The sequence below is a fragment of the Cervus canadensis genome, chromosome 10 (assembly GCF_019320065.1).
Source record: "Cervus canadensis isolate Bull #8, Minnesota chromosome 10, ASM1932006v1, whole genome shotgun sequence".
NCBI lineage: Eukaryota > Metazoa > Chordata > Mammalia > Artiodactyla > Cervidae > Cervus > Cervus canadensis.
The window spans coordinates 76,290,701-76,311,327 of record NC_057395.1 but is presented as its reverse complement, the minus strand read 5'-3'; the positions used below and the strand labels follow the sequence as shown (position 1 = coordinate 76,311,327).

General features: G+C 55.4%; 1 protein-coding gene and 1 pseudogene across 6 annotated transcripts in view; both read right to left on the bottom strand.

The window, feature by feature from the left end:
- Positions 1 to 946: 946 nt before the first annotated feature.
- LOC122448947 lies at positions 947 to 6,239 on the bottom strand (annotated as a pseudogene).
- A 79-nt stretch (positions 6,240 to 6,318) lies between these two features.
- The window catches only part of SLC9A8 (solute carrier family 9 member A8), a 73,942-nt gene continuing 59,633 nt past the window's right edge, over positions 6,319 to 20,627 (bottom strand). For all 6 annotated transcript variants that reach the window (XM_043478501.1, XM_043478498.1, XM_043478502.1 and 3 more), the window contains 4 exons: positions 17,882 to 17,993; positions 14,321 to 14,541; positions 12,154 to 12,300; positions 6,319 to 11,210 (listed from right to left, as the gene is read on the bottom strand). In XM_043478501.1, coding sequence (XP_043334436.1) covers positions 11,103 to 11,210; positions 12,154 to 12,300; positions 14,321 to 14,541; positions 17,882 to 17,993 — 588 coding nt within the window. In that variant the 3' untranslated portion in view covers positions 6,319 to 11,102. The remainder of the gene's footprint in view (positions 11,211 to 12,153; positions 12,301 to 14,320; positions 14,542 to 17,881; positions 17,994 to 20,627) is intronic.

Genomic DNA, 20,627 nt, shown 5'->3' with positions numbered 1-20,627 from the left:
GAGCAGCTCTGTGAGACTCTGAGGCAAAGGCCAAGGCAAGGGGGGCATGGCGAGCGGCTGGAATGATGCTTAGGAAGCCACCATCTTAACCGGCCTGCCCCACCTATCTTCAGATTTTATATGCAAGAAATAAACTACTCTCTTGCTTAAACCCACTTTTTTTTTTCCATTTGCTCATTTTAGAAAACTTGATTTACAAAGAAAGCCAGACTAGAGTAATGATGCCACATGTACATTGAACCCAGGGCTTCAGTCGTTGAATGGTTAACAACTTCCGGCCAACCTGATTTTTTCTGTACCTGTCCATCCACTTCCCCGACTCCTAAATTCCTTGGAAGCAAATTCCAGACATCTGTTTCATTTATGAACATTTCAGTTCGCATGTCTAAAAGACAAGGACTTTTAATACCCTGACCATATTTAAATTTTTATAACAATTCCTTAATTAAGCAACAAATATCAAGTCAGTGTTCCCAGGTCTAGTTGTCTCCTAACTGCATACTTGAAAACCTGCTTGCCCTGGGGTCCCAATAAGGTCTCGCACTCCAGTGGATAGATCTTTAAATCACCTTTATCCTAAAGGCTGTCCCCTTGGAGGGACACTTCTCGTTCTTTTTTTTTTAATTCCTCTTGGAATGTATTTGTTGAAGAGACCGGATTGTTTGTCCTTTAGAGTTTACCAGAATCTAAATTCTGCTGATGGCAGCCTCTGCTGCTGTTTATCAAGTTCCTCTGTTCTCTCAGCCTCCTGAAAATTGGCAGTTGCATCTTCTTTTCTTTTTCAACTCCTTACTGTTTATTTGAACATATTGTACAAAAGTAGAAAAATAAACATTTCTTCTGCAGCTCCATCAATAAGGGATGAGAGAAAGTAACAAGGCAGGATTGGGGCTTAGTGAATAAAGAGGGTCAGGGTCCCAGACAGCGTAGGGCTGGGTCCAGGTCTTCAGACACGCAGGTCTCCACTCGCCACACCTCTCAGGTCCCGTATAAGGAGGTGGAAGGGATTGAACGGGACAGAGGCCTCGAGGCAGCCTTGGGACCCCATCTCACAGTCTCCTGGAGATGCCGCCAGTGGTGCAGGCGGCCCCGGGGCGGGAGTCCTGCCCTCAGCCGAGCCAGGATGCAAGCCTGGAGCTCGGGGCAGACGTGGCGTGGCATGCGCAGCGGCTGGTCAAGGACGCCCCCCAGGGACGAGTGGGCCGCGGCCCCCAGGACCTTGAGCATCAGGACTAGCTCCCCCTCGGAGGCCACAGGGCGCTCCACACCTGCAGCTGCCTCAGGTCCTGGGGCCCAGGGAAGGGGCGAGAGCTGCAGCTCCCGTTCTTCAGCGAGAGTGACTCTTCAAGGCATCCTTGGCTCTCTTGAAGCCCTCCGGCTCCCGTGGCAACAGAGAAGGGAACCGGCCCCCGGGGCAGCCCATCCCTGCCACGGTGGGCTTGGACGTGGGGACAGGGCCTGCTCGGGCCAGGACCAGCGTCACGATCACCAACGCCAGGAGCCAAGCTGCAGCCACGGCTAAATCCCAATGGCTTGTCTGGCCCCAGGGCTCTGCTCTTAGCCAGGCTCACGGGGCAAGCCCAGCTGATGTGTGTCAAGTGAAAAGGGAAAGGGAAATAGAAACCTCCACTTGGACTGCAGAGGGGCGAGTGGGTGGGGCCGGTCGCCGAGCCAGGTGAGCCCGGGCCTGTGCCGGGAACAAAAGAGAAACTGAAATTCAGTCGCAGAAGAGAACTTTGTTTCTGAGAAGTCCCTGTGCCTGGAGAGACTCTGGGTTAGGACTCCTGGGGAATGCCTTTAGCTCACTGACTTTGGGGAGCCTCCCAAATGAGGCTGACGTGGGTGGAAGGATGGGAAACTGATTCAAGGACTCTCACACTGGGGCAGGGACGCAGAGCCGATGGGTAAGACTGCTGAGCAGCAGAGATGGGGCATGCTCTGAAGGTGCAGAAGTTTTAAAGTCCGCCGTGGCCCTCTTTTCTACCGCTGCTTTTGTTACCTATGCTTTTGGCATTAAATCTAAGGAATCATTGCCAAATCCAGTGTCTTGAAACTTCCGTTTTCTTCTAGGAATTGTTTTTTAGTTTCAGACTAAAACTAAATTTGGATCTTTAAGCCATTTTCGGTTTTGTGTATGCTGCAAGGGAAGGGTCTAGCTTCATTCTTCTGCATTTGGATATCCAGTCTTCCCAGTACCATTTGTGGAGACGGTCCTTCCCCCACTGAGTGGTCTTGGCAACCTTGTGGAAGATTTTCGGACCACGTACGTAAGGGTGAGTTCTGGCCCCTGTGTCTGTCTCTAGGCCAGTGCCACACTGTTTTGATTACTGTGGCTTTGTATGTAATGTGTTTTGAAATCAGGAAGTGTAAGCCCTCCAGTGTTGTTCTTCAAGATGGTTTTAGCTATTTGGGGTCCCTTGAGATCCCATTTAAATTTTAGGATTTTTTTTTCCCCATTTGTGCAAAAATGCCATTGGGGTTTTGATAGGGATAACATTGAATCAGTAGATTGTTTTGGGTAGTATGGACATTTTTAATGATATTCAGTTTTCCAACTCATGAACACAGGATGTCCTTAATTTGTGTCTTCTTTCATTTCTTTCAACAATGTTTTGTAGTTTTTGGTGTACACATTCTTCACTGCCTTGGTTAGATTTACTCCTAAATATTTTATTCTTTTTGATGCTATTGTAAGTGGAATTGTTTTTGTTATTTCCTCTTCAGATTGTTCATTATTTGGGTATAGAGTAATGAATAATATAGAATAATGTGTTGATTTTGTATCCTGCAACTAATTCTTTTATTAGTTCTAACAGGTGTGTGTGTATAAAATTTTTAGGGCTACATGTAAGATCATGTCATCTGAGAACGGATATAGTTTTACTTCTTTCTTTCCAATTTGAATACCTTTTATTTTTTTTTCTGCCCAAATTGCTCTGGCTAAGACTATCAGCCCTGTGTTGGATAGAAGAGGCGAGAGCGGGCACCTGGCCTGTTCTCAGGGAAAAACCTTCAGCCTGTCACCACTGAGCATGACGTTAGCTGTGGCATAGGTGTTTGGTACATGGCTTTTTATTACGTGGAGACAGTTTCCTTCTATTCCTAGTCTGTTGAGTGTTTTTTTATCACGAAAGTGTTGAATTTTGTCAGATACTCTGCGTTAATTGCAATGATCGTGTAGTCTTTGTCCTTCATCCTATGTGCTATATCACCTGGTAGTTGACTGTTTCTTTTTTTTTTTTCTTTTCGGTAGTTGACTTTTGAGGCTTGCTCATCTGTGGGTTGGGTTTTTTGTTGTTGTAAGTACACTTTATAGATGTCTTGTTTTCATCAGGAGGCACATGGTGTTGAGTTCTCTCTTTGGGATATGAATAGCCTTTAAGGCTGTTACTCAGTACTTAGATCCATTATTTAGCGGGAGCCTGCAAAATGGAGATACTACAATTGTAGTCTTAATTGTTCGGCAACTGGAATACTTCTATAAAAAGAAACTTTTCTGTGGTGGTGTGAATCGATACCTGGGACAAAACCGCATAAAACTAAATACATGGACACACATACACACAGGAGATCATGTAAAACTGATGTAAGCGGAACAAGGTCTATGGATTTTACCGGCTGTACCAATGTCAGTTTCCCGGTTGTGGTATCACTCGATAGCTGTGCAAAATGTTACCTCGGATAGAAACTGGGTGCAGGGCACGTGGAACATTTCTGTACTATTTTTGCAGCTTCCTATAAATCTACCACTTAAAAAAAAAGGTAAAGGAAAAGAAACATCCCTCATCAACTATTTTGCTACTAGTGATACAGTTTAGGAAAAGCAGGATAGATGTTTACTTCCTCCCCTTTATTTTGACTTAGAATAATGAGCTGGTGCCTTAGAACCCGCTAACTGTGACTGATTTTTAAACTTCTTTTCTATTGGGGTATAGCCGATTAACAATGCTGTGATAGTTTCGCTTCAGAACAGTGAAGGGACTCAGCCAAACACATGCACGTATTCACTCTCCTCGAAGCCCAGTGAATGACTTTTAGAAAGTATTGTTATGAACTCATTGATTTCAGTATATCTTAAGTATTTCAACGCACTCCATTATTATTGACTCTCAAGTCCCATCTTTGTTCGGTGGGAACCTCCTTAGGCTCGCTCCCGAGTCCTCTTGACCTGACCCTGAAACCCCACTTGCTTCCTCTCTGTCTGGTATGACAGGGGCTCCAGGTTCACCTTACACATTTCCTGCCCGAGTCCTGGAATCAGAGGTTTCTCCAAAGAGCCCTGGGTCCTCTCCCTGCGAAATGACGTCAAACCCAGCCCAAAGAGCCTCAGAACATGTACTGTCTCCCTCCCGCCCGAGCTCCGCAGGGAGGTCAGTTCCAGACCGGTTAATCCGACAGAGGCGTCTTCCTGCTCAGCAGGTCGGCGAGGCCATGCCTCGTGTTAGAGTTGCCTGAGTTGCCTCTAACTCAGGTCTGCATCCTCACGTGATGGGAGACAAAGGCCAGACACAGGGAAGAGGGTGCTTCCCTGCTGTGAGTGACCGATTTGAGTGTGAGGAAACGGCTGGAAGTTCCCTAAGATGTTGCTTCCCTCTCCTGCCGGGACTGGGCCAGAGGTCTGTTCTCAGCCTCCTCAGGTGAGGCAGCGCAACGACCAGCAGTGGCTTTACCTCCGCTCGGCTCCTCTGTGCTGGTCACAGGGCCTTCAGCTCTGTGTGACCCTCCCCTGCAGCTTTCTGGCCTCTCAAGGAAAACCCGTCTTCCCTGGCTTCTTGCTCCCCTTCACCCCGAGTGAGTGCTTTTTTGGACCATGAGAAGGTTGAAATGTGAGTGAAAACACCCGGCTTCCCCAGGTGCCGTGCTGGCTCCCGTCGCCCTGACCCCAGGGCTCTGTTCCAGGTTGACTGGGCTCAGCAAACTCCACCTCCCAGCCTCCGCCGGCCACCAGGGCCTGGAAGAGCCTGCTTCCTATCTGCCGGAGTTCCCACCGCTCCCGGGCCCACTGGCATCACCCTCGCAGTTTCACTAGGCGGGAGAAGCCCTTCTCTGAGCCCAGTCTCTGTCGCAGGGGGACGGGAGCTGAGGGCCACTGGCGCGCCCACCAGCCCTGCTCCCGACCTAGTTCCCCACTGACGTAGGCAGGCGTTGATGTGGCCACGCGGTTGGCAGTTCAGGTTCCAGAAGGGGCCAGGATGTGATAGGCTCTTTTCCCCGCTGCCTCCTTTGGCCCAGGGGCGGGAGAGGTGGGGTAGCATTGGGGAGGCATTGCAGGGTCAGGCGGGACCAAGAGGTCCAGTCCTGGCCTCCCGCCAGAAGGCTGGTCCTGGGGTCAGGACAGGTTCCCTTGCCTGGTTTCGTTTATATCACGTGTTTTATGTTTGCACCTGTGACCAAAGGCTTCCCGGGATGGCTCAGTGGTAAAGAATCCGCCCGCCAGTGCAGGAGACTCAGGAAACTCGGGATCCATCCCTAGGTTGGGAAGGTCCCCTGGAGAAGCTGGCAACCCACTCGTCTTCTTGCCTGGAGGAGCACCCATGGACGGAGGGGCCTGACCTGAGCCCTTCCCACAGAGGGGCTGTGCGCTTAGGCCGCTCAGGATGGCTGCTCTCTTGCTCTTGGTACGTCCCCTGTCTGACCAGCCCCTGCTTCCCTCACATGACTGTCCAGTCCTCTTAATTACAGGGCTTAATCAGATCCTGCTGCCTTGGCCCACCTGACATCAGTCCCCCACCTATAAATGGTAGCCGCCTCCTCCCGGGGGCACTGAAGGCCGCCGCTGTGTTCTGCCCACCAGCTGCCGTATACGGTGGGGTATGGCTCCACGACCCCTTGTGTAAGATCCCTCCATCTGCCAAACCATTACACCTTCCCTGCTGGCTCAGACGGCAAAGAATCCGCCTGCAATGTGGGAGACCTGGGTTCCATCCCTGGGTGCGGAAGATCCTCTGGAGAAGGGAAAGGGCTACCCACTCCAGTACTCTTGCCTGGAGAATCCCAGGGACAGAGGGGCCTGGTGGGCTACAGTCCCTGGGGTCACAAAGAGTCAGACATGACTGAGCGACTAACACACATGACAAACCACCGGTGTCTCTGCTGCTGCCTCTGGGCGTTGGTCTCAAGGCTTTTGTGGGCCTGTGGGGTGCAGCCCCACGGAGACAGAGGCAGGGCCCCCGAGCCCACGCTCCTGCCCATCACCCCCCACTTTCTGCACCCACTTCTGGCCGAGAGCGCCGGGCCATGTTGACAGAGCCGGGCCTGGGGGTGCGTGACCCCTGCCTTTGCAAAGCCGCGGGACACAAACACAGAAAGTGACCCAGATTCAGCAGCATTCGTTTTTATTTCTAAAGAAGCATCCAGTGACATTACTGTTTTCCGTCCACCCCTGAACTCTTACAGAGCCCAGTGAGACGAGGCAGGGGCTGGAGCACAGCGGGCCCCCCCACCTCTGACCCCGCGTCCCCTCCGCAGCCCGCAGCCCCACCACGAGCAGCAGATCACTCAGAAGACAGGACCGGGCTTACTTGGGGGAGGACAGAGAAACAAGGCTGGCCTTCCCCACGGTCCTTCTATCAAAACAGAGTGCTTTAAAAAATCCTTCATTTTTACAAAGAAAACTACTCAAAAGAATACAAGATTCTGATTAACCTTGAACACACCAAGTTTTGCAGGAGCTGTACTCGAGAAAACGTTCTAGATTCCCATGTGGCACAGTGGCAAAGAATCCGCCTGGCAAATGTAGGAGACGCATGAGACGCAGGCTCGATCCCTGGGCGGGGAAGATCCCCTGGAGGAGGAAATGCCACCCCACTCCAGTATTCTTGCCTGGAGAATGCCATGGACAGAGAAGCCCAGGAGGCTACAATCCATGATCACAAAGAATCATACATGACTGAGCACGCGCGCGTGCACACACACACACACACACACGTACGTTCACCCACACAGCCACACACCTCGAGGAGGCCCAGCGAGTAGCGAGTAAGGTGCCTTGCCCGGCCTGGGTGCTGTCTCAGCTCCTCAGAGCAGGGCTGGGCCTGGAAAAGCGGCTCTCGCGTGTGGCTGGCGGGCTCCTTGGATGGGCCCCCAGCACCGGCAGGTGACCTTTCTCTTCCGACCACCAAGCTGCATGCGCCCCGTCAGTTCCGCGGCCTCAGGGGCCCACGGCTGTGCTCCGACCACTCAGCCTTCTCGCCTGGAAGCCGTGACACTCCCGCCGAGCAGCTGGGTGAAGACCTGCTCTCGGGTGGGAAGCGCCACGCTTCTGTTTCCCGCCGGGATTAGGGACCGTGTCATCTGGGATGAGAATCGGTGACGTGGGGTGGGCCAGGGGCCATGAGAAAGTCTGCTTTTGTCTGTAACACAGGGCAAGACGGTGGAAGTCCCTGAAGATCTGACTCCATTTGTGAGGGAAACGGCAGGAGATTGGGCGGCAGGGAACTGCCTGCTCGTTCCCAGCCTTCACTCTGACTGCTGTGTTTTCATTTAAAACATACCGTCTGGGGCTTTGGAGACCAGGCTCCTGGAAGAACACCTTCTCAATGATCCTGGCTGCTCCATCAGGAACCTTTCAGATTTGGTTTCCTACCCACCGCCCAGCAGGAGACACCTGTGCCTGCGTTCTGGAGCCAGTGAACGGGGAAGCCGAGAAGGATCTTTTCCTCTTTTTGGCATTTAAAGTCTAACTGGCGGCCAGTCACTGCTGAGAGTCCTCCTCATGCCAGAATCAGGGACCAGCTCCAAGGCCAGACCCACCCTCAGCCAGGCCTGCGCCTCGGACTGCCCCCAGCCCGGCCCACCCTGGCCCTTCTCACCAGAGCAGAAGAGCGATCCTGACTGCCTGCCCGCTGGGAGCTCTGCCAAATGTGTGGGCCCCTGCGGGCTTGTGGACCTGAAATCCCATGGGGCCACCTCTGACGCTGGCTTCAAGGAGAAGGCACCCCACTGGAGGATTTTCCACATGCCGCTGCACACACAAGAGTCTGCAGGCAAACGAGGCCGACCTAGGGGATGCAGGGGCTGCCAGGGCCCCGCCAGCAGCCCAGTCTGAAGAGGTGGCTTGCCTGAGGTAGGCGGCCCTTTGGCCTGCCCCTGGGCCAAGGGTCTGAGCCCCAGACGATGGGACTGAGCCACCTTCAGCCAGGCCTTGCGCCAGCCCAGCCCAAACATGACCTCTGGGGGACCAGGAAAAGCCAGCTTCTTTCCCTGTTAAGGCCTCACGCCCCAAACCTCCAAGTACGGTTGTTTCCAGGGGTCCTACAACCACAGAGCTGCTTGGGGGGCCTTGGGATGTGGGATTATTGCTGCAGGACTCCCCAAGACAGCAGGTCTTCAGAGTTCACTGGCTAACCACCTTTCCCAGAGGCACTCACTGACTTTGCAGCCTTCACCTCTCTCTAAAGTTATTACCTTCTCTGCGTGCTACAGATCTCCTGTCCCATGGCCTAGACCTAATAGGAAGCATGTGTGAAGTTGGGCTTTAAAAAATCTCCTGGGCATTTACTGCCCCAAACAATAGAACTATTAGGAATGGTAAAGACAAAGTCGCTCAGTTGTGTCTGACTCTCTGCAACCCCATGGACTATACATACAGTCCATGGAATTATACACCCCGGAATACTGGAGGGGGCAGCCTGTTCCCTTCTCCAAGGGATCTTCCCAACCCAGGGATCGAACCCAGGTCTCCCCCATTGCAGGTGGATTTGTTACCAGCTAAGCCACCAGGAAAACCCCAGGAACGGTAAAGGCAGACAGCAGTTTTTGATTCTCAGGCGACGACAGCTGAAAGAAGTCCACCAGAAAAACCTCGCCACGGGCTCTGGCCTATGCAAAGGTGAACGCGCAGAACGCTGAGGAACACGGGCTCCCCGCATCCCCGCGGGCTGCGCTCCCACACTGCGAAACCTCGACTCGGCCAGCAGAGGGCAGCAGCGGCCCACATAAAGTCCAGGCTGGTGCCCGGCCAGACCAGGAGGGGTTCCCCGGCAAGCACCTCCACACAGCCAAGCCCCGGGGAACTTCCACCAGGCCCCTCACGTGCTTCTCTACGGAGTGTCCTTCTCGGGTCTCAGCTAAAAGTGGGAGGCCCGGTGAGACTTGGTGACCAAGGGCACAGTGAACGGAGAAGGACCTGTTTCCATATCTATGTACTCACAGCCGAAAAAGAGTCTTTTCTGGCAGGCTATTGAATTTACAATGCAACTTACACCTCAAGATCTGACTGAATTTCAAGGCGGGTGGGGAGGCAAGTTACTGATGAACTGAAGAATGAGAGGACAATCCGGCCTCTGAGGCCTGCTGCCCTCCCCCCACCCTGCGCATGGACAGAGGTCCCCTCCACTTCATCTTTTACTTTTCCACCAACAAGAAACCGGAAATGATGGAGACCGGAATCAAGCCTGGCATTAATCTTCCAGTGGGGAGATTAGGTGAAGTAAAATAATCCTATTTGGCTCAAATTACGAGGTTAAGGTGGAATGTGACAAAATGAAGTGATCACCTTTTAGCAGTCAAGTACAGATTTACTTTTCATGCACAAAAAGGAAGCCATGGGCTGTCCGCCTGCCCGGCTTCTCACCTACACTTCCGGGGAAAGGGGAAGGGTGAGGGCAGGGGTCCGGCCTTGCACGCAGGGCACGTGAGTCCTGGAAGGTCCTGAGGTCCGTCCCTCCTCACACCCTGAGCCACCCTGCCTGGGGCGGAAAAGACGGAGACAGCTCTGCTGCCAGCCCAAGGTCCACGCTGGCCCACCGGGTCCCCAACAGACCCAGGGACGTGCTCGCGATGAATTATACCACCCCAGGGGGCGCTGAGTTCCGAGGCTCCAGCTGGGACTCTGAGCCACATATAGAAATTGCCGGTGGCCTGGGGATGCACAGAGCAAGCCAGGTAGAGGCGTGTTAAAGGGCCGGTGACGGGGGTGGATGCGGGCAACTCAGTGACCATTCATCTGGTGATGATGGGCAGCTCACACCTTGAGATGGCCCAGGGGCCGGACCACGGTGCTGTGTGTGTGTGTGAGAGAGAGAGAGAGAGCAAGAGCGCGCGAGCGCGTGCAGGCGCCCTTGGGTGAGTCCCGAGGTAGCAGTAGCTGCTCGCGCATGGCAGATGAGGCGCGGATGTATCCGGCTCCAGGCCACGGGAGTCCCGGGAAGCGGATGCACGGTGGGCAAACAGGACCCAAGACGGCAGAGAACAGGGAGCGGGAAAGGAGATGCTGATGAGCTGACGGCGCAGCGGGTCACCCGCGGTTGGGGCCCAGGGAAAGGGGCCTGGGCAAACGAGGACCACTGAGCGAGGAGTCAGGTCAGGGAGGTACTGCTAGGTTCTCACTGCTCCGTCAAAGTGCGGCAACTTAAACCGAATTCAGACAGCGGCTGCAGGCCCGCACAAAGCCGCGCCTCCACGTTTCCCCTCCAGAGGGCGTTCTGAGCCCACAGAGGCTCACTCACCCCCCAAACCAGGGCTGCAGCTTTCAACGAGGCTCCAGGGCCTGTGCGCGCGCGGTTCCAGTGTAAACATTCACAGCATTCCCAGAGGAGGCGGGAGCCGCCTGCCGCCTGGGGAGACAGCCTGTGAGGTGCCAGTCGGAGGTAAAACAAAAACGGTCACTCGGTTTCTCCTTTTCACGGAGCGAGAGCAACATCACGAAAGGGAGGGCGAGGTTCTGAGCCCGCCGCTCGGTGAGAGCCGCGGCACCGTGACGAGGTGCGGGGAAGCGGCGGCCGGCTCGCGGCCCCCCGGCAGGGAAGGGCTCTGTGAAGAAGGCAGCAGCCAGGGATGGCGGTGACTGGCACCGCGCTCCCGGGACACCCCGCACGGCGGGTTCTCTCGGGCACCTCGCTGGACAGATGAATGCTCCCTGGCTCTGGAAGCAACAGGAAGAATCTACCTGCACGGGGGCCCTCCAGTCTGCGGGCCGCGGTCAGGCTCAGTGAGGAGCGGGGAGGGGGCGCTGCAGGGCAGTCGGCTGGCCCACAGGGTCCGGAGTCCTGGGCTGGGACGACCCCGGCCCGGGTGTCACCCTCCTTCCCTCCGCCCTGAGAGCGGAGAGCTGCCCGTGCGCGCGTCTGAGGCCTTGCGGGGTCGTCCGGGGCGTCGCTCGATCACAGCAGCTCCTGCTCGTCGTCCTCCGAGCCCGAGGGGCCCTGGCGCACCTCTTCATACCACTTGTTGGTCAGCGTTTTCATCTGGATGCGCCCGTGGTGGAGGTCCTGGGGCGGGAGACGGGCAAGCCCTTGTCAGTGGGTCAAGGTCAGGCTCAGGGGCAAGGCAGGGAGGGACAGCTGCTTTGTGCCTCGTGCGAGGAGACGGCAGGCAGGACGCACGGGCAACTTCAAAGTGCTAACTGACGGTGAGCAGGCTGAGATTTTTCTTTGTGGGCAGGAGGTAAGGGAAGGTCTCACTCAGAACAGGAGGAGGCGGCAGGATGGTGCGATGTTAAAAAAAAAAAAAAGAAACCTGGCCTCCGGAATCAGACCTAGCTGGGCTCTGCTCTCAGCTCTGCCCCGCACTGGCTGTGTGACCGCGAGGGGCACTGCACCTCTCTGGGCCTCAGTCTCCCCGGCTATCAGGGGAGACAGCTCACTGCGTCCACCACGTGGGCTGGTGGGAGAAGGAAATGACGCCATCACGGAAAACGCCTGGCAGCGCCTGGCTCCCACTGAGCGCTCACGTGCTCAAGGCACCCTGACGCCGCAGGAGGAAGGCGGGGCTCAGAACCAGGGCGGAACTGCAGCTGGGGGAACCCCAGCCCCGGCCTGCACGGCAGGTGACCCTTTCAGCAAAGCAGGCCCAAGCTAGCCCGGGACGGGGCGTCAGTCCCGGTCACCCAGAGGCCAGCAGTGCCCGGAGGGAGGGATGGAGCGAGAGCCCTGGGCCTCGGCCACGGCAGGGCTGAGATTCCTCAGCTGGGTTCGGAAGCTGATCAGTGTCCCAAGTCTACCATCCGGGGAAACCAAACTGTGTCAACAAGCCCACTATTAAACTAGGACTAAACAAGGCAGCAGAGGAGAGACAGCAGATGCCCAGCCCCACAAGCCTATCCAGCCCTCCAGTCTGGGAAGGAGAGAAAGCCGAGTGGGAGGACGCCCCCACCCCGCCCAGCGCGTGGGCCGCCCCTGCCCACCCCACTCCGGTCCCTGGCCTGCGTCCCACCTCCTGGGTCAGCCGCCGTGTGAAGAAGGGGTTCAGGTACTTGGCGTCCAGCCACAGGAAGCCCTTGAGGTCCTGCCGTCTGATGTAGTGGGCCTCGTACTCCTCCTCCGTGAGCTCCGACAAGTGCTCCGACTCGACGGTGTTGCCCTGTGCGGGAGCGGAGGCAGCCCAGGAGGCGTCAGCTGACCCTGCTGGGAAGCCGCACGCCACCCAGCCTAGCTCGCAGCCCTGCGCCCCGGGCCCCTGGGTCTCCAACCCTAACTGCAGCAGCCCCGGGCCTCCCGGGAGCCGGAAGGGAGGCAGGAAGGTGTAGGAACACGGTGGACACCCGGGGAAGTCAGATGGTGAGGAAGTCAGCAGCTTGGGGCTGCGGCTTGGTCTAAGTTCTCTGGCTTCCTGTCGTGTGCAGTCAGGGCCAGGAGCCGTTCCAGGCTGTCTCCGTACCAGTGAACTGAACAAGGAGGCGGCTTTTGTTGCTTTCTGCCTGCAGTGGCCCACTGAGGGGAGTTTGGGGGGGGGGGGGTTGCTGGTCACGTGGAGAGAGGGCAGAAGCAACAATCCTAATGGGACCTGGAGAGGGAGGCGCAGAAGGACCAGCCACCCTCTGCAGGGGCCACCAGAGGCAGTTCTGCACCCCTGCCCCCAAGCACAGTGCCCCCCGGGTGTAGGAGGTAGGAGACAGGGAAGGCGCAGTGCTTCTCACACTGGGGCCACCGCCAGAATCGCCTGGAACTTGGGGAGCCATAGAACACAGGGCCCACTAGGCCCACCTGCAGCTCCTGATTCAGCAGGTCTAGGATGGGACCCAAGAATTTGCAATTCTAATGAGCTCCCACTGATGCGGCTGGTCCAGGAACCCCCACCTTGAAGACTGGGGGTGGCAAGTGTGGTTAAGAGTCTGTGGGACCTCAGCTGTGTGCCTCAGTGCTCTCATCTGCAAAATGGGGATCATGAATGATGACCACCTGCTTCCTGCAGGTTATCAGGGAGACCCAAGGCAGTCCAAACAAAGCACAGGCACCACAGAAAACAAGCCCCGAACGGCAGCTGCTTTCCCTCCGAGCGCACATCTTGGTTCTGTTTGAGGTGGGCTTGGCCAAGTGCGGTGCAGTTCCTGGCAATGGGTTAGAAATGCAAATTCTTTGGGCCCCTGCCCTAGACCCGCAAGACCCTGGAGGCCCCCACTAAAAGGTCTGAGAACCTACACTTAGGCTTTGGTTAAAAGCAGACAAGACGTGGAGGAAGGGGTGGGGGAGGAGGGCTGCTGAGAGGGCGGGGCGCTCTGAGCCTGAGGTCCTCTGAAGGTGCCGCCCTGCACAGCCCTGGCTGCAGAGGCCCTGGGCAGACTGGAGGCCAAGGACCCCCAGACTGTGCTGGACTTTCTCAAGTGACAAGTGGGCACATCCTTTCCCCATCTTCTGGCTGAGGATTTCTGTGCCTTCCATGACTAAGTCAAGTTACTGATGGCCTCCGAGAAAGGATCTAGAAAATGATGTGTTTCTGGAAATGTGTGCAGAGCAGAGGACGGTGCAGGAAGGCAGGACCCCTGTCAGGGCTCTGCACCCAGGTCGAGGGAAACACAGGCGGGAAGACACCAGGGCAGTGACTCCGGGCACAGGGGATTGGAGGAGGCAGGGGCGAGCAGGGGCCTGGGGGCCTTAGGCTCCCCGCAACTCGCCCTGAGCACCCCAGCCCCAAAACAGGCCCTCTTCTGTCCCGGGCAGTGTGCCTGCTCCCCCGACCCTCCGAACCACTGTGAGAGCCTCCCTCCTCTCACGCCCCAACAGGAGGCTGCTACTAAATGCTGGGGGGTGAGGCGATTTTGAAACCTTCGTCCAGTCCTGGCCAAGAGGGTGGGGTGGTTATTGGCAGGGGAGGGGCGTTACTGGGAGACCCCGAGAGGGAGTTCTCGTCCGGCTGCCACCTACACATCACCACCTCCGGGGTTTCGCGAGGCTGGCAGACAACCCACCGCAAAGAGGCAGGCTTCAGACCCTGAGTCCAACCTCCTCGGTGTGGAAGGCGATGTGTACACAGCTCGTGTGTGCGTGCACCATGCGCGTGTGTGCGTGCCCACGGGCCGGGCACCCTCAGAGCGTGTCTCGCCCCCGCATTCCCTGGCGGTGCGCAGGGACCCCCGCCCCCGCCCTCGCCGCCCGGCACTGACCATCTTCTCTGTCTTGCTGAGGTTGACGTCCTTGCGGCTCCGGCGGCGTGCCTTGGCGTCTTCGATGTCCACGAGGCGGATGAGCGGCATGGTGCTGCCGCCCAGCAGCAGGATAGTGAAGAGCACGATGACGATGGTGGTGGTGCCGATGAGCTGCCGCTTCTCCATGGGCTCCAGGTCCAGGTGGAGGCTCAGGGCGTAGGGGATGGCGCCCCGCAGGCCTGGGCGACAGGGAGGGGACGAAGTGGGGCGGGGGACGCCATGATTCTCGGGGGATCTGAGTCCAGCCCGGCACCGCGGCCCCTCGGACACTCTCCCGCACCCACCGGAGCGCGCAGACTCAGCCTGTGCGGCTGCGGGCTCTGAGGGGAGGGGCCGCAAACACGGGGGCCTGGGAGATGCCCTCCTCCGCCCCCGCTTTACACGGCGGCAGCCAGGCTGCCCAGGTGAGAGGCTCTGTCCCGGCCGGGCGGCGCCAGGTGCATCGTGGTACAGACCAGCCCTCCCGGCGGGGCGTGGGGGGTGGGGTGGGGCTGCACAACCTCATCGGAGCCTCACAGGAAGCCCCAGGAGCGTGGTCCTGTCACGCTCACGGCACACAGGAGGGCCGGGGCTGCCAATGAGGTGTCCTCCCAGGGCGACGTGCTCCACAAGCCACAGCCCAGAATACCATCTGTCCAGCGCCCAGGGGCCCGAGGATGCTGCGCCTGTGCGCGGGGAACGCGTGTGGGCCTCCCCTTGATTTCCTGTTTGGTCTCTAGGAGGCTGCTGGCTGGGCTGGGGCATGGATGCGCTGAAAAATGCAAGTTCTCGCTAGAAAGTTCCTGGTGCCGTGGATAGGAGACAGGAGCTCCCCGAGTGGCTGGGAGGAGAGACACCAAAGAAGGACTCAAGCGAGGCTGAGGGCCCTAAGGAGCAGGGTGGGGGAGGAGCGGGAGGGCGGAGCACAGAGACAGGATCTGACCCAGACGCAGCGGCTGGCGCATCACAGTGCGATCCGGCGGCTGCTGCAGGCAGCACCGGGACAGGGCCTGACGCCGGGACACAGCAGAGAAAAAAGGGTGGATCTAAGAGAGACACGGGGAATGGAAGCTACAGGTCCCAGGAGAGGGAAAGTGTGGGTGACCAGGGAAGGGAAGGGCCCGGAGGATGCCCAGCGGGCTGGGCAGGCGGTCAGGAGTCTGGCTCCTGGGCTCACCCCCGGCCCCCGCCTGTCCCCGCAGACTCCCAGACAGGGTGGAGGAAACAGACACAGCAGGGCCTGCCCTGACGGTGGCCGAGGATGAAACGCCTTGGCACAGAATAGCATGTGCGCACAGCAAACACGCAGAGGGAGTCACACCTCTGCCATAAAACAAGTTATTGTCTCTTGTGGAAGAAAGGGGGCTGCTGGCAAACAAGCAGGTTGGGCAGGAAGGTAGGTTCAGTCCTAGACCATGAGCTCACAAGGGCTTCGTGACATCCAAGGAGGATGTAGACACTGCAGTCTGGATCAGAGCAAAGGCCGGGTCAGAGGAACCAGCTTGGGGAGGAAGGGAATTTGAGGCCACAGGACAGGTGGGCCTGTGAGGGCTCAAGAGACGAGGCAGGTCTGAGACAGAGTCCTGGCCGGGGGTGGGGGGGGGGGCGGGCAATGTTGACTGAGGTGCTGGTGGAGGAAGAGGGGAGACCCCCAGGGAGAGGAGGGAGGCCAGGGCAGGCTGGGAGGCCAGGGAAGAGGGGAAGCAGGGATCCCCAGTCAGAGCGCAGGCTGGGGAGGAAGGAGCCCCAGACTGAGAAGGTGGCAGGGTGCAGTGGACCAGCGCCCACCAAGTCTGGCGGCAGGAGGCTGCTGGTGACTCAGGCAAGGCCAAGTCCAGCCTGTGGACTGCTGGTGAGGACCTGGAGAAAACGGGCAAGAAAAGCTGGCCCAAGAGGTCTGGCCACGATGGGAACAGATGGAGGGGTTTTGGCTGAAGTTATTGGATTTTTGCTGGGAAAAGGAGTCTGTTTAACAGTTGAAATGATGGAAGAGCCCACGGAGACAGGTTGAGGATCCAGGAAAGAGGGAGGGACTCAATGCAGAGAGGCCTTCACGGCCTCAGAATGCCTAGGACCAGGATGCCTCCCCGTTTAAACCACCCCCACGTCCCCCAGAGGCCTCTCTCCATACTTCCCTGCCCCCAAAGAGCTCACGTACCTGGAAAATGCCTCATACATTTCTTAGATTTTTTGGGGGGGGAGGATTTTGAAGACCTTGGATCAACTAACTCCCTTACAATTTTCTTTCCCCTCACTGGCAAAAAAGATTTAAGAAAAAAGTGTCCTTCACTATCTACACATAAATACACACTTAACTACCTGCATGTCCTCCACACACACACACACACACATAATATATATACTTGAAACAAGATCTTTTGAAAAAGAAATCTTCAAGGAATGTAGAGATATGCTGTTGGATAGAAAACAGCCTATAAAGCATATTGCTATAACCTGAACTCGCAAAGAAATAAGTAAACTTAAAAATGTCTACAGATCCAGTACTTTAGGAGCCAAAGATTTATGGAATCATTTCCATCCTTTACAAAAGGAGAATGTGGGACTGAATGGCGATTGAAATGGCCAAATAAACTATCAGAACTTAGTGACTGAATAAAAAATAAAAATCCACATCTAGCTTTTCACTTTCATGCACTGGAGAAGGAAATGGCAGCCCACTCCAGTGTTCTTGCCTGGAGAATCCCAGGGACAGCGGAGCCTGGTGGGCTGCCGTCTATGGGGTCGCACAGAGTCGGACACGACTGAAGCAGCAGCAGCAGCCTGCAGTACAAAAAGGTTTAAACTTTAACCTTTTAAGCACTAGACTTCCCTGGTGGTTCAGTGGTTAGGAATCCGCCTGCCAATGCAGGAGACAATTTTTGATCCCAGGTCCCAGAAGATCCCACATGCCAGGCCTAATGCCTGTGCTCGGCAACAAGAGACGCCACCGCAATGAGAAGCCCTCACGCCGCACCTAGAGAAGCCCGTGAGCAGCAATGAAGACCCGGTGTCATCAAAACATAAATAAATACATAAATAATAAAGTTAACTTCAAAGTATTTGAGCCCCTTGTGACTTCAGCCTGGAAAGCGTGCAGGTAGAGCAGTGCCATGCACAGCATGTGATGCTGCCCTCGGAACGGGGGAGGGGAGGGCGGGCAAACCCCAGCCCTGCCCCCGGGACCCTCGGAACAGGAGGGTGGGGGGCAGGAGGGTGTGTGGGGGGGCAGGCAAAACCCGGCCCTGCCCCCAGGGCCCCTCAGAACAGGGGGTGGAGGGGACCCTGCCCCCAGGCTGCTCGACCCCCAGCAAGCCCTCTGCCCAGACCTGGGTCTCCCCGTCTGTGGGGCAGACACACTCCCGTGCTGGGGGCGCTGTGGGGAGGGGCGTGGCCCATGAAGGGCCTTGCGTGGATTTTGGGGGCTGATGAGGCCCCCTCGGCTTGGAAGGGCTCCAGGGACAGCCGCGTCCACTCTCCAAAAGGCCAGTTTGTGCCTTCACGACACGGTCTCCTCCACGGCTCACTTGAGACTGGACTTACCACTGAACCACATGATGAACATCATCTTCGGAGTGATTTTATGGTCACGGAAGAAATTCAGGAGGTAGGAGAGGGGGAAAATGTTCACCGCTCTACCAAACAGCACAAGCACCTGCGAAGAGCAACAGAGAGGTCTGACAGGGAAACCTCCGGTCCCTCAGGCTTGTCGAGGTGAACACAGACCTGGTGACACCCCCGTGATAGAGGCAGCATCCCTCTGTCACCAAGGACATGAGCTCGATGCTAGGTAGAGATGCGGGGATGCCAGTTTCTACGTGTGGCAAAGGATTAGGGCTCTGTATGTTATGTTTCTACTGTCAGAAAGAGAGGACTAACAAGGTATCAATGATGGCTTCAGCAATGCCAAGAGGGGTTAATTTAAGGGCCACCCGGCTCCTCTGAAGGTGCCCGGCTGTGTGATGGGCTAGTTCTGGGGGGACAGACAAGGTGTTCCTGCCTCTCCTGTCGGGGCCCCACTCCTCGGGGAAAGGAGGGAAGACGGCCTACCCATGCCCATAAACGCTGCTCCCTGAGCACAAGGAATATGCAGGTAGCTTCTAACAGGTCACATACACCCTGCCAGTTCCTAGCCACCTCCAAAGGCAGGTCGATTTTAACAAAATATCGTTTTATGTAAAGTTCAAATCTTATCTAAGTGGCTTTTTAGAACTATTTATTAATTTTCTTCTCTTTTCTTCATCCTGGTTCTCACTACCACTAACTTGTACAGAACAATATAGCCATAAGCTATATTATGGGGAGTCTAAGTTTATTCTTTTAACCAGCATGAATTGAGTGTGCTTTGGACTGTGTTCCCTGGAAAGTCAAATTAACAATAATTGCCCCCAATCACCTAACATTTATATGCCAGACAATGTTCTAAGCATTTTATATGCATTCTTGTTCAATTCCCATCCTTCCAAAGGTCTTATAAGGTAGGTGTCACTGTCTCTATTTTAGAGACAAGGAAACTGAGACAGAGAGGTTAAGTATGAAGTAACTGGTCCAAGTTGACACAGGCAGGAAGTGGTGGTGCCACGTCCCCCAAACCTGGCTCAGTCCCCAGTGCCCACGCCCTTGACCTCTGAATGAGCCTAAGGTGTTCCATCTGAATGGCACAGGCTGCCTCCAGGGCGGCCGGGCCAGACTGACCAGGTGCTGGGGGGGAACCCGAGTCACCACCCAGGCACCCCCTTCATTTCTCTTTCCCTCCTGGCCCATGGCTGAGATCGCCACCTCCCTGTTTCACCCTCTGAGGTTGAGTCCTCCACCCCCTGTTTTGTGTTCCAGGTGTGGCCAAACTGGCCTCTTCCACCCAGCGACCACACTAGAGGCTATCAGACTTTCTCTAAAAGACTTGGGCTTCTGTTCTCTTGTCCTGAGTAGATAACAGGGACAAAAGCCATGAGGTCGTGCTGACTAAGGCAGAAGCACCCAGACTGCAAAAAGAAAAACATCTTTCTTCTTCCGGCTCCTTATCCTCTCTGCCTCAGGCTCCCCACATGCCAAACAGGAAGACAGCCTCACTGGCCTGCACATGGTAGGTGACAGTGATTTAAAAAAAAAAAAAAGTCTGCCTCTCAGTAGCTGTGTCTTGCTAAGTGGAGTTGTTAATAAAAGTTAACTCAGGATGAATTACTCAACAAGTAACTCAACTCAACAAGTGTGCTTTGCAAGTGTCTTAACAGAGGGTCTAAAAAGACAACACAGCGATCCAACTCGGGACGGGAGTATGACTCAGCAGGAGGACCTATGGGAGATGGGTTCACATGGAGGGCACAGACACACAGGAGGGACACAGATGAGGGGCCTGGGACACAGGCGAAACGCCTGAATGCTCGCCATTCACGCCGCTTCCATCAGGTGCCTGAGGGAGGTGGACCTTTCTTTTAAATGCTGAAACATTTATTTTTCTCCCGTTTCCCAAATCTGATTTTAATTCAAATCATTAAACTTCTATTTTCCTTTCTTAAAAGCATATCTTAATTTGTCTTCACTGCCAGCACCCCTCTCCTGTCCAGTTATAACACTTTCCCAAGTCTACCTGATGATAAGAATCACTGGGGATGATGATGCCTCAGGATGAATCTCCAGAGGACAGAAGGGTCCTGGAATCTTTACCTTGAACAAGTGTCCAAAGTCACTCTTACAAATGGACACATTTGAAGGAAACCATAGTAAGAATTTGGTATATTCATTATAATCATCTAGAAGAAGTAGAAAAGAAAAAGAAACTCATCCCCAGTTTGCCACCATCGTGAATATTTGATATATTTTCTTACAGATTTTTTTCTTCTAGGCATACTGTTTTTACATGGTTATAATCAATTACACATTCAATTCTGAAATCGGCTTTTACCATCTAACATTAAAAACTGGTATTTTGTGTGTGTGCGCATCTGTATCCCACTCCACACAGCACATGGGATCTTAGTTCTCCAACCAGGGATCAAACCCGTGCCCCCTGCAGTGGAAGCATGCAGTCTTAACCACTGGGCTATCGGGGAAGATCCAAAAGAACTGATAATTTCTGAAGAAGACTTAACTATTCAGGGCTTCCCTTGTATTTCAGATGGGAAAGAATCGCCTGCCAATGCAGGAGACCCAGCTTTGATCCCTGGCTCAGAAAAATCCCCTGGGAAAGGAAATGGCAGCTGGGGAAGGAAATGGCAGCCCACTCCAGTTCTTGCCTGGGAAATTCCATGGACAGAAGAGCCTGGCAAGCTACAGTCCATGGGGTTGCAGA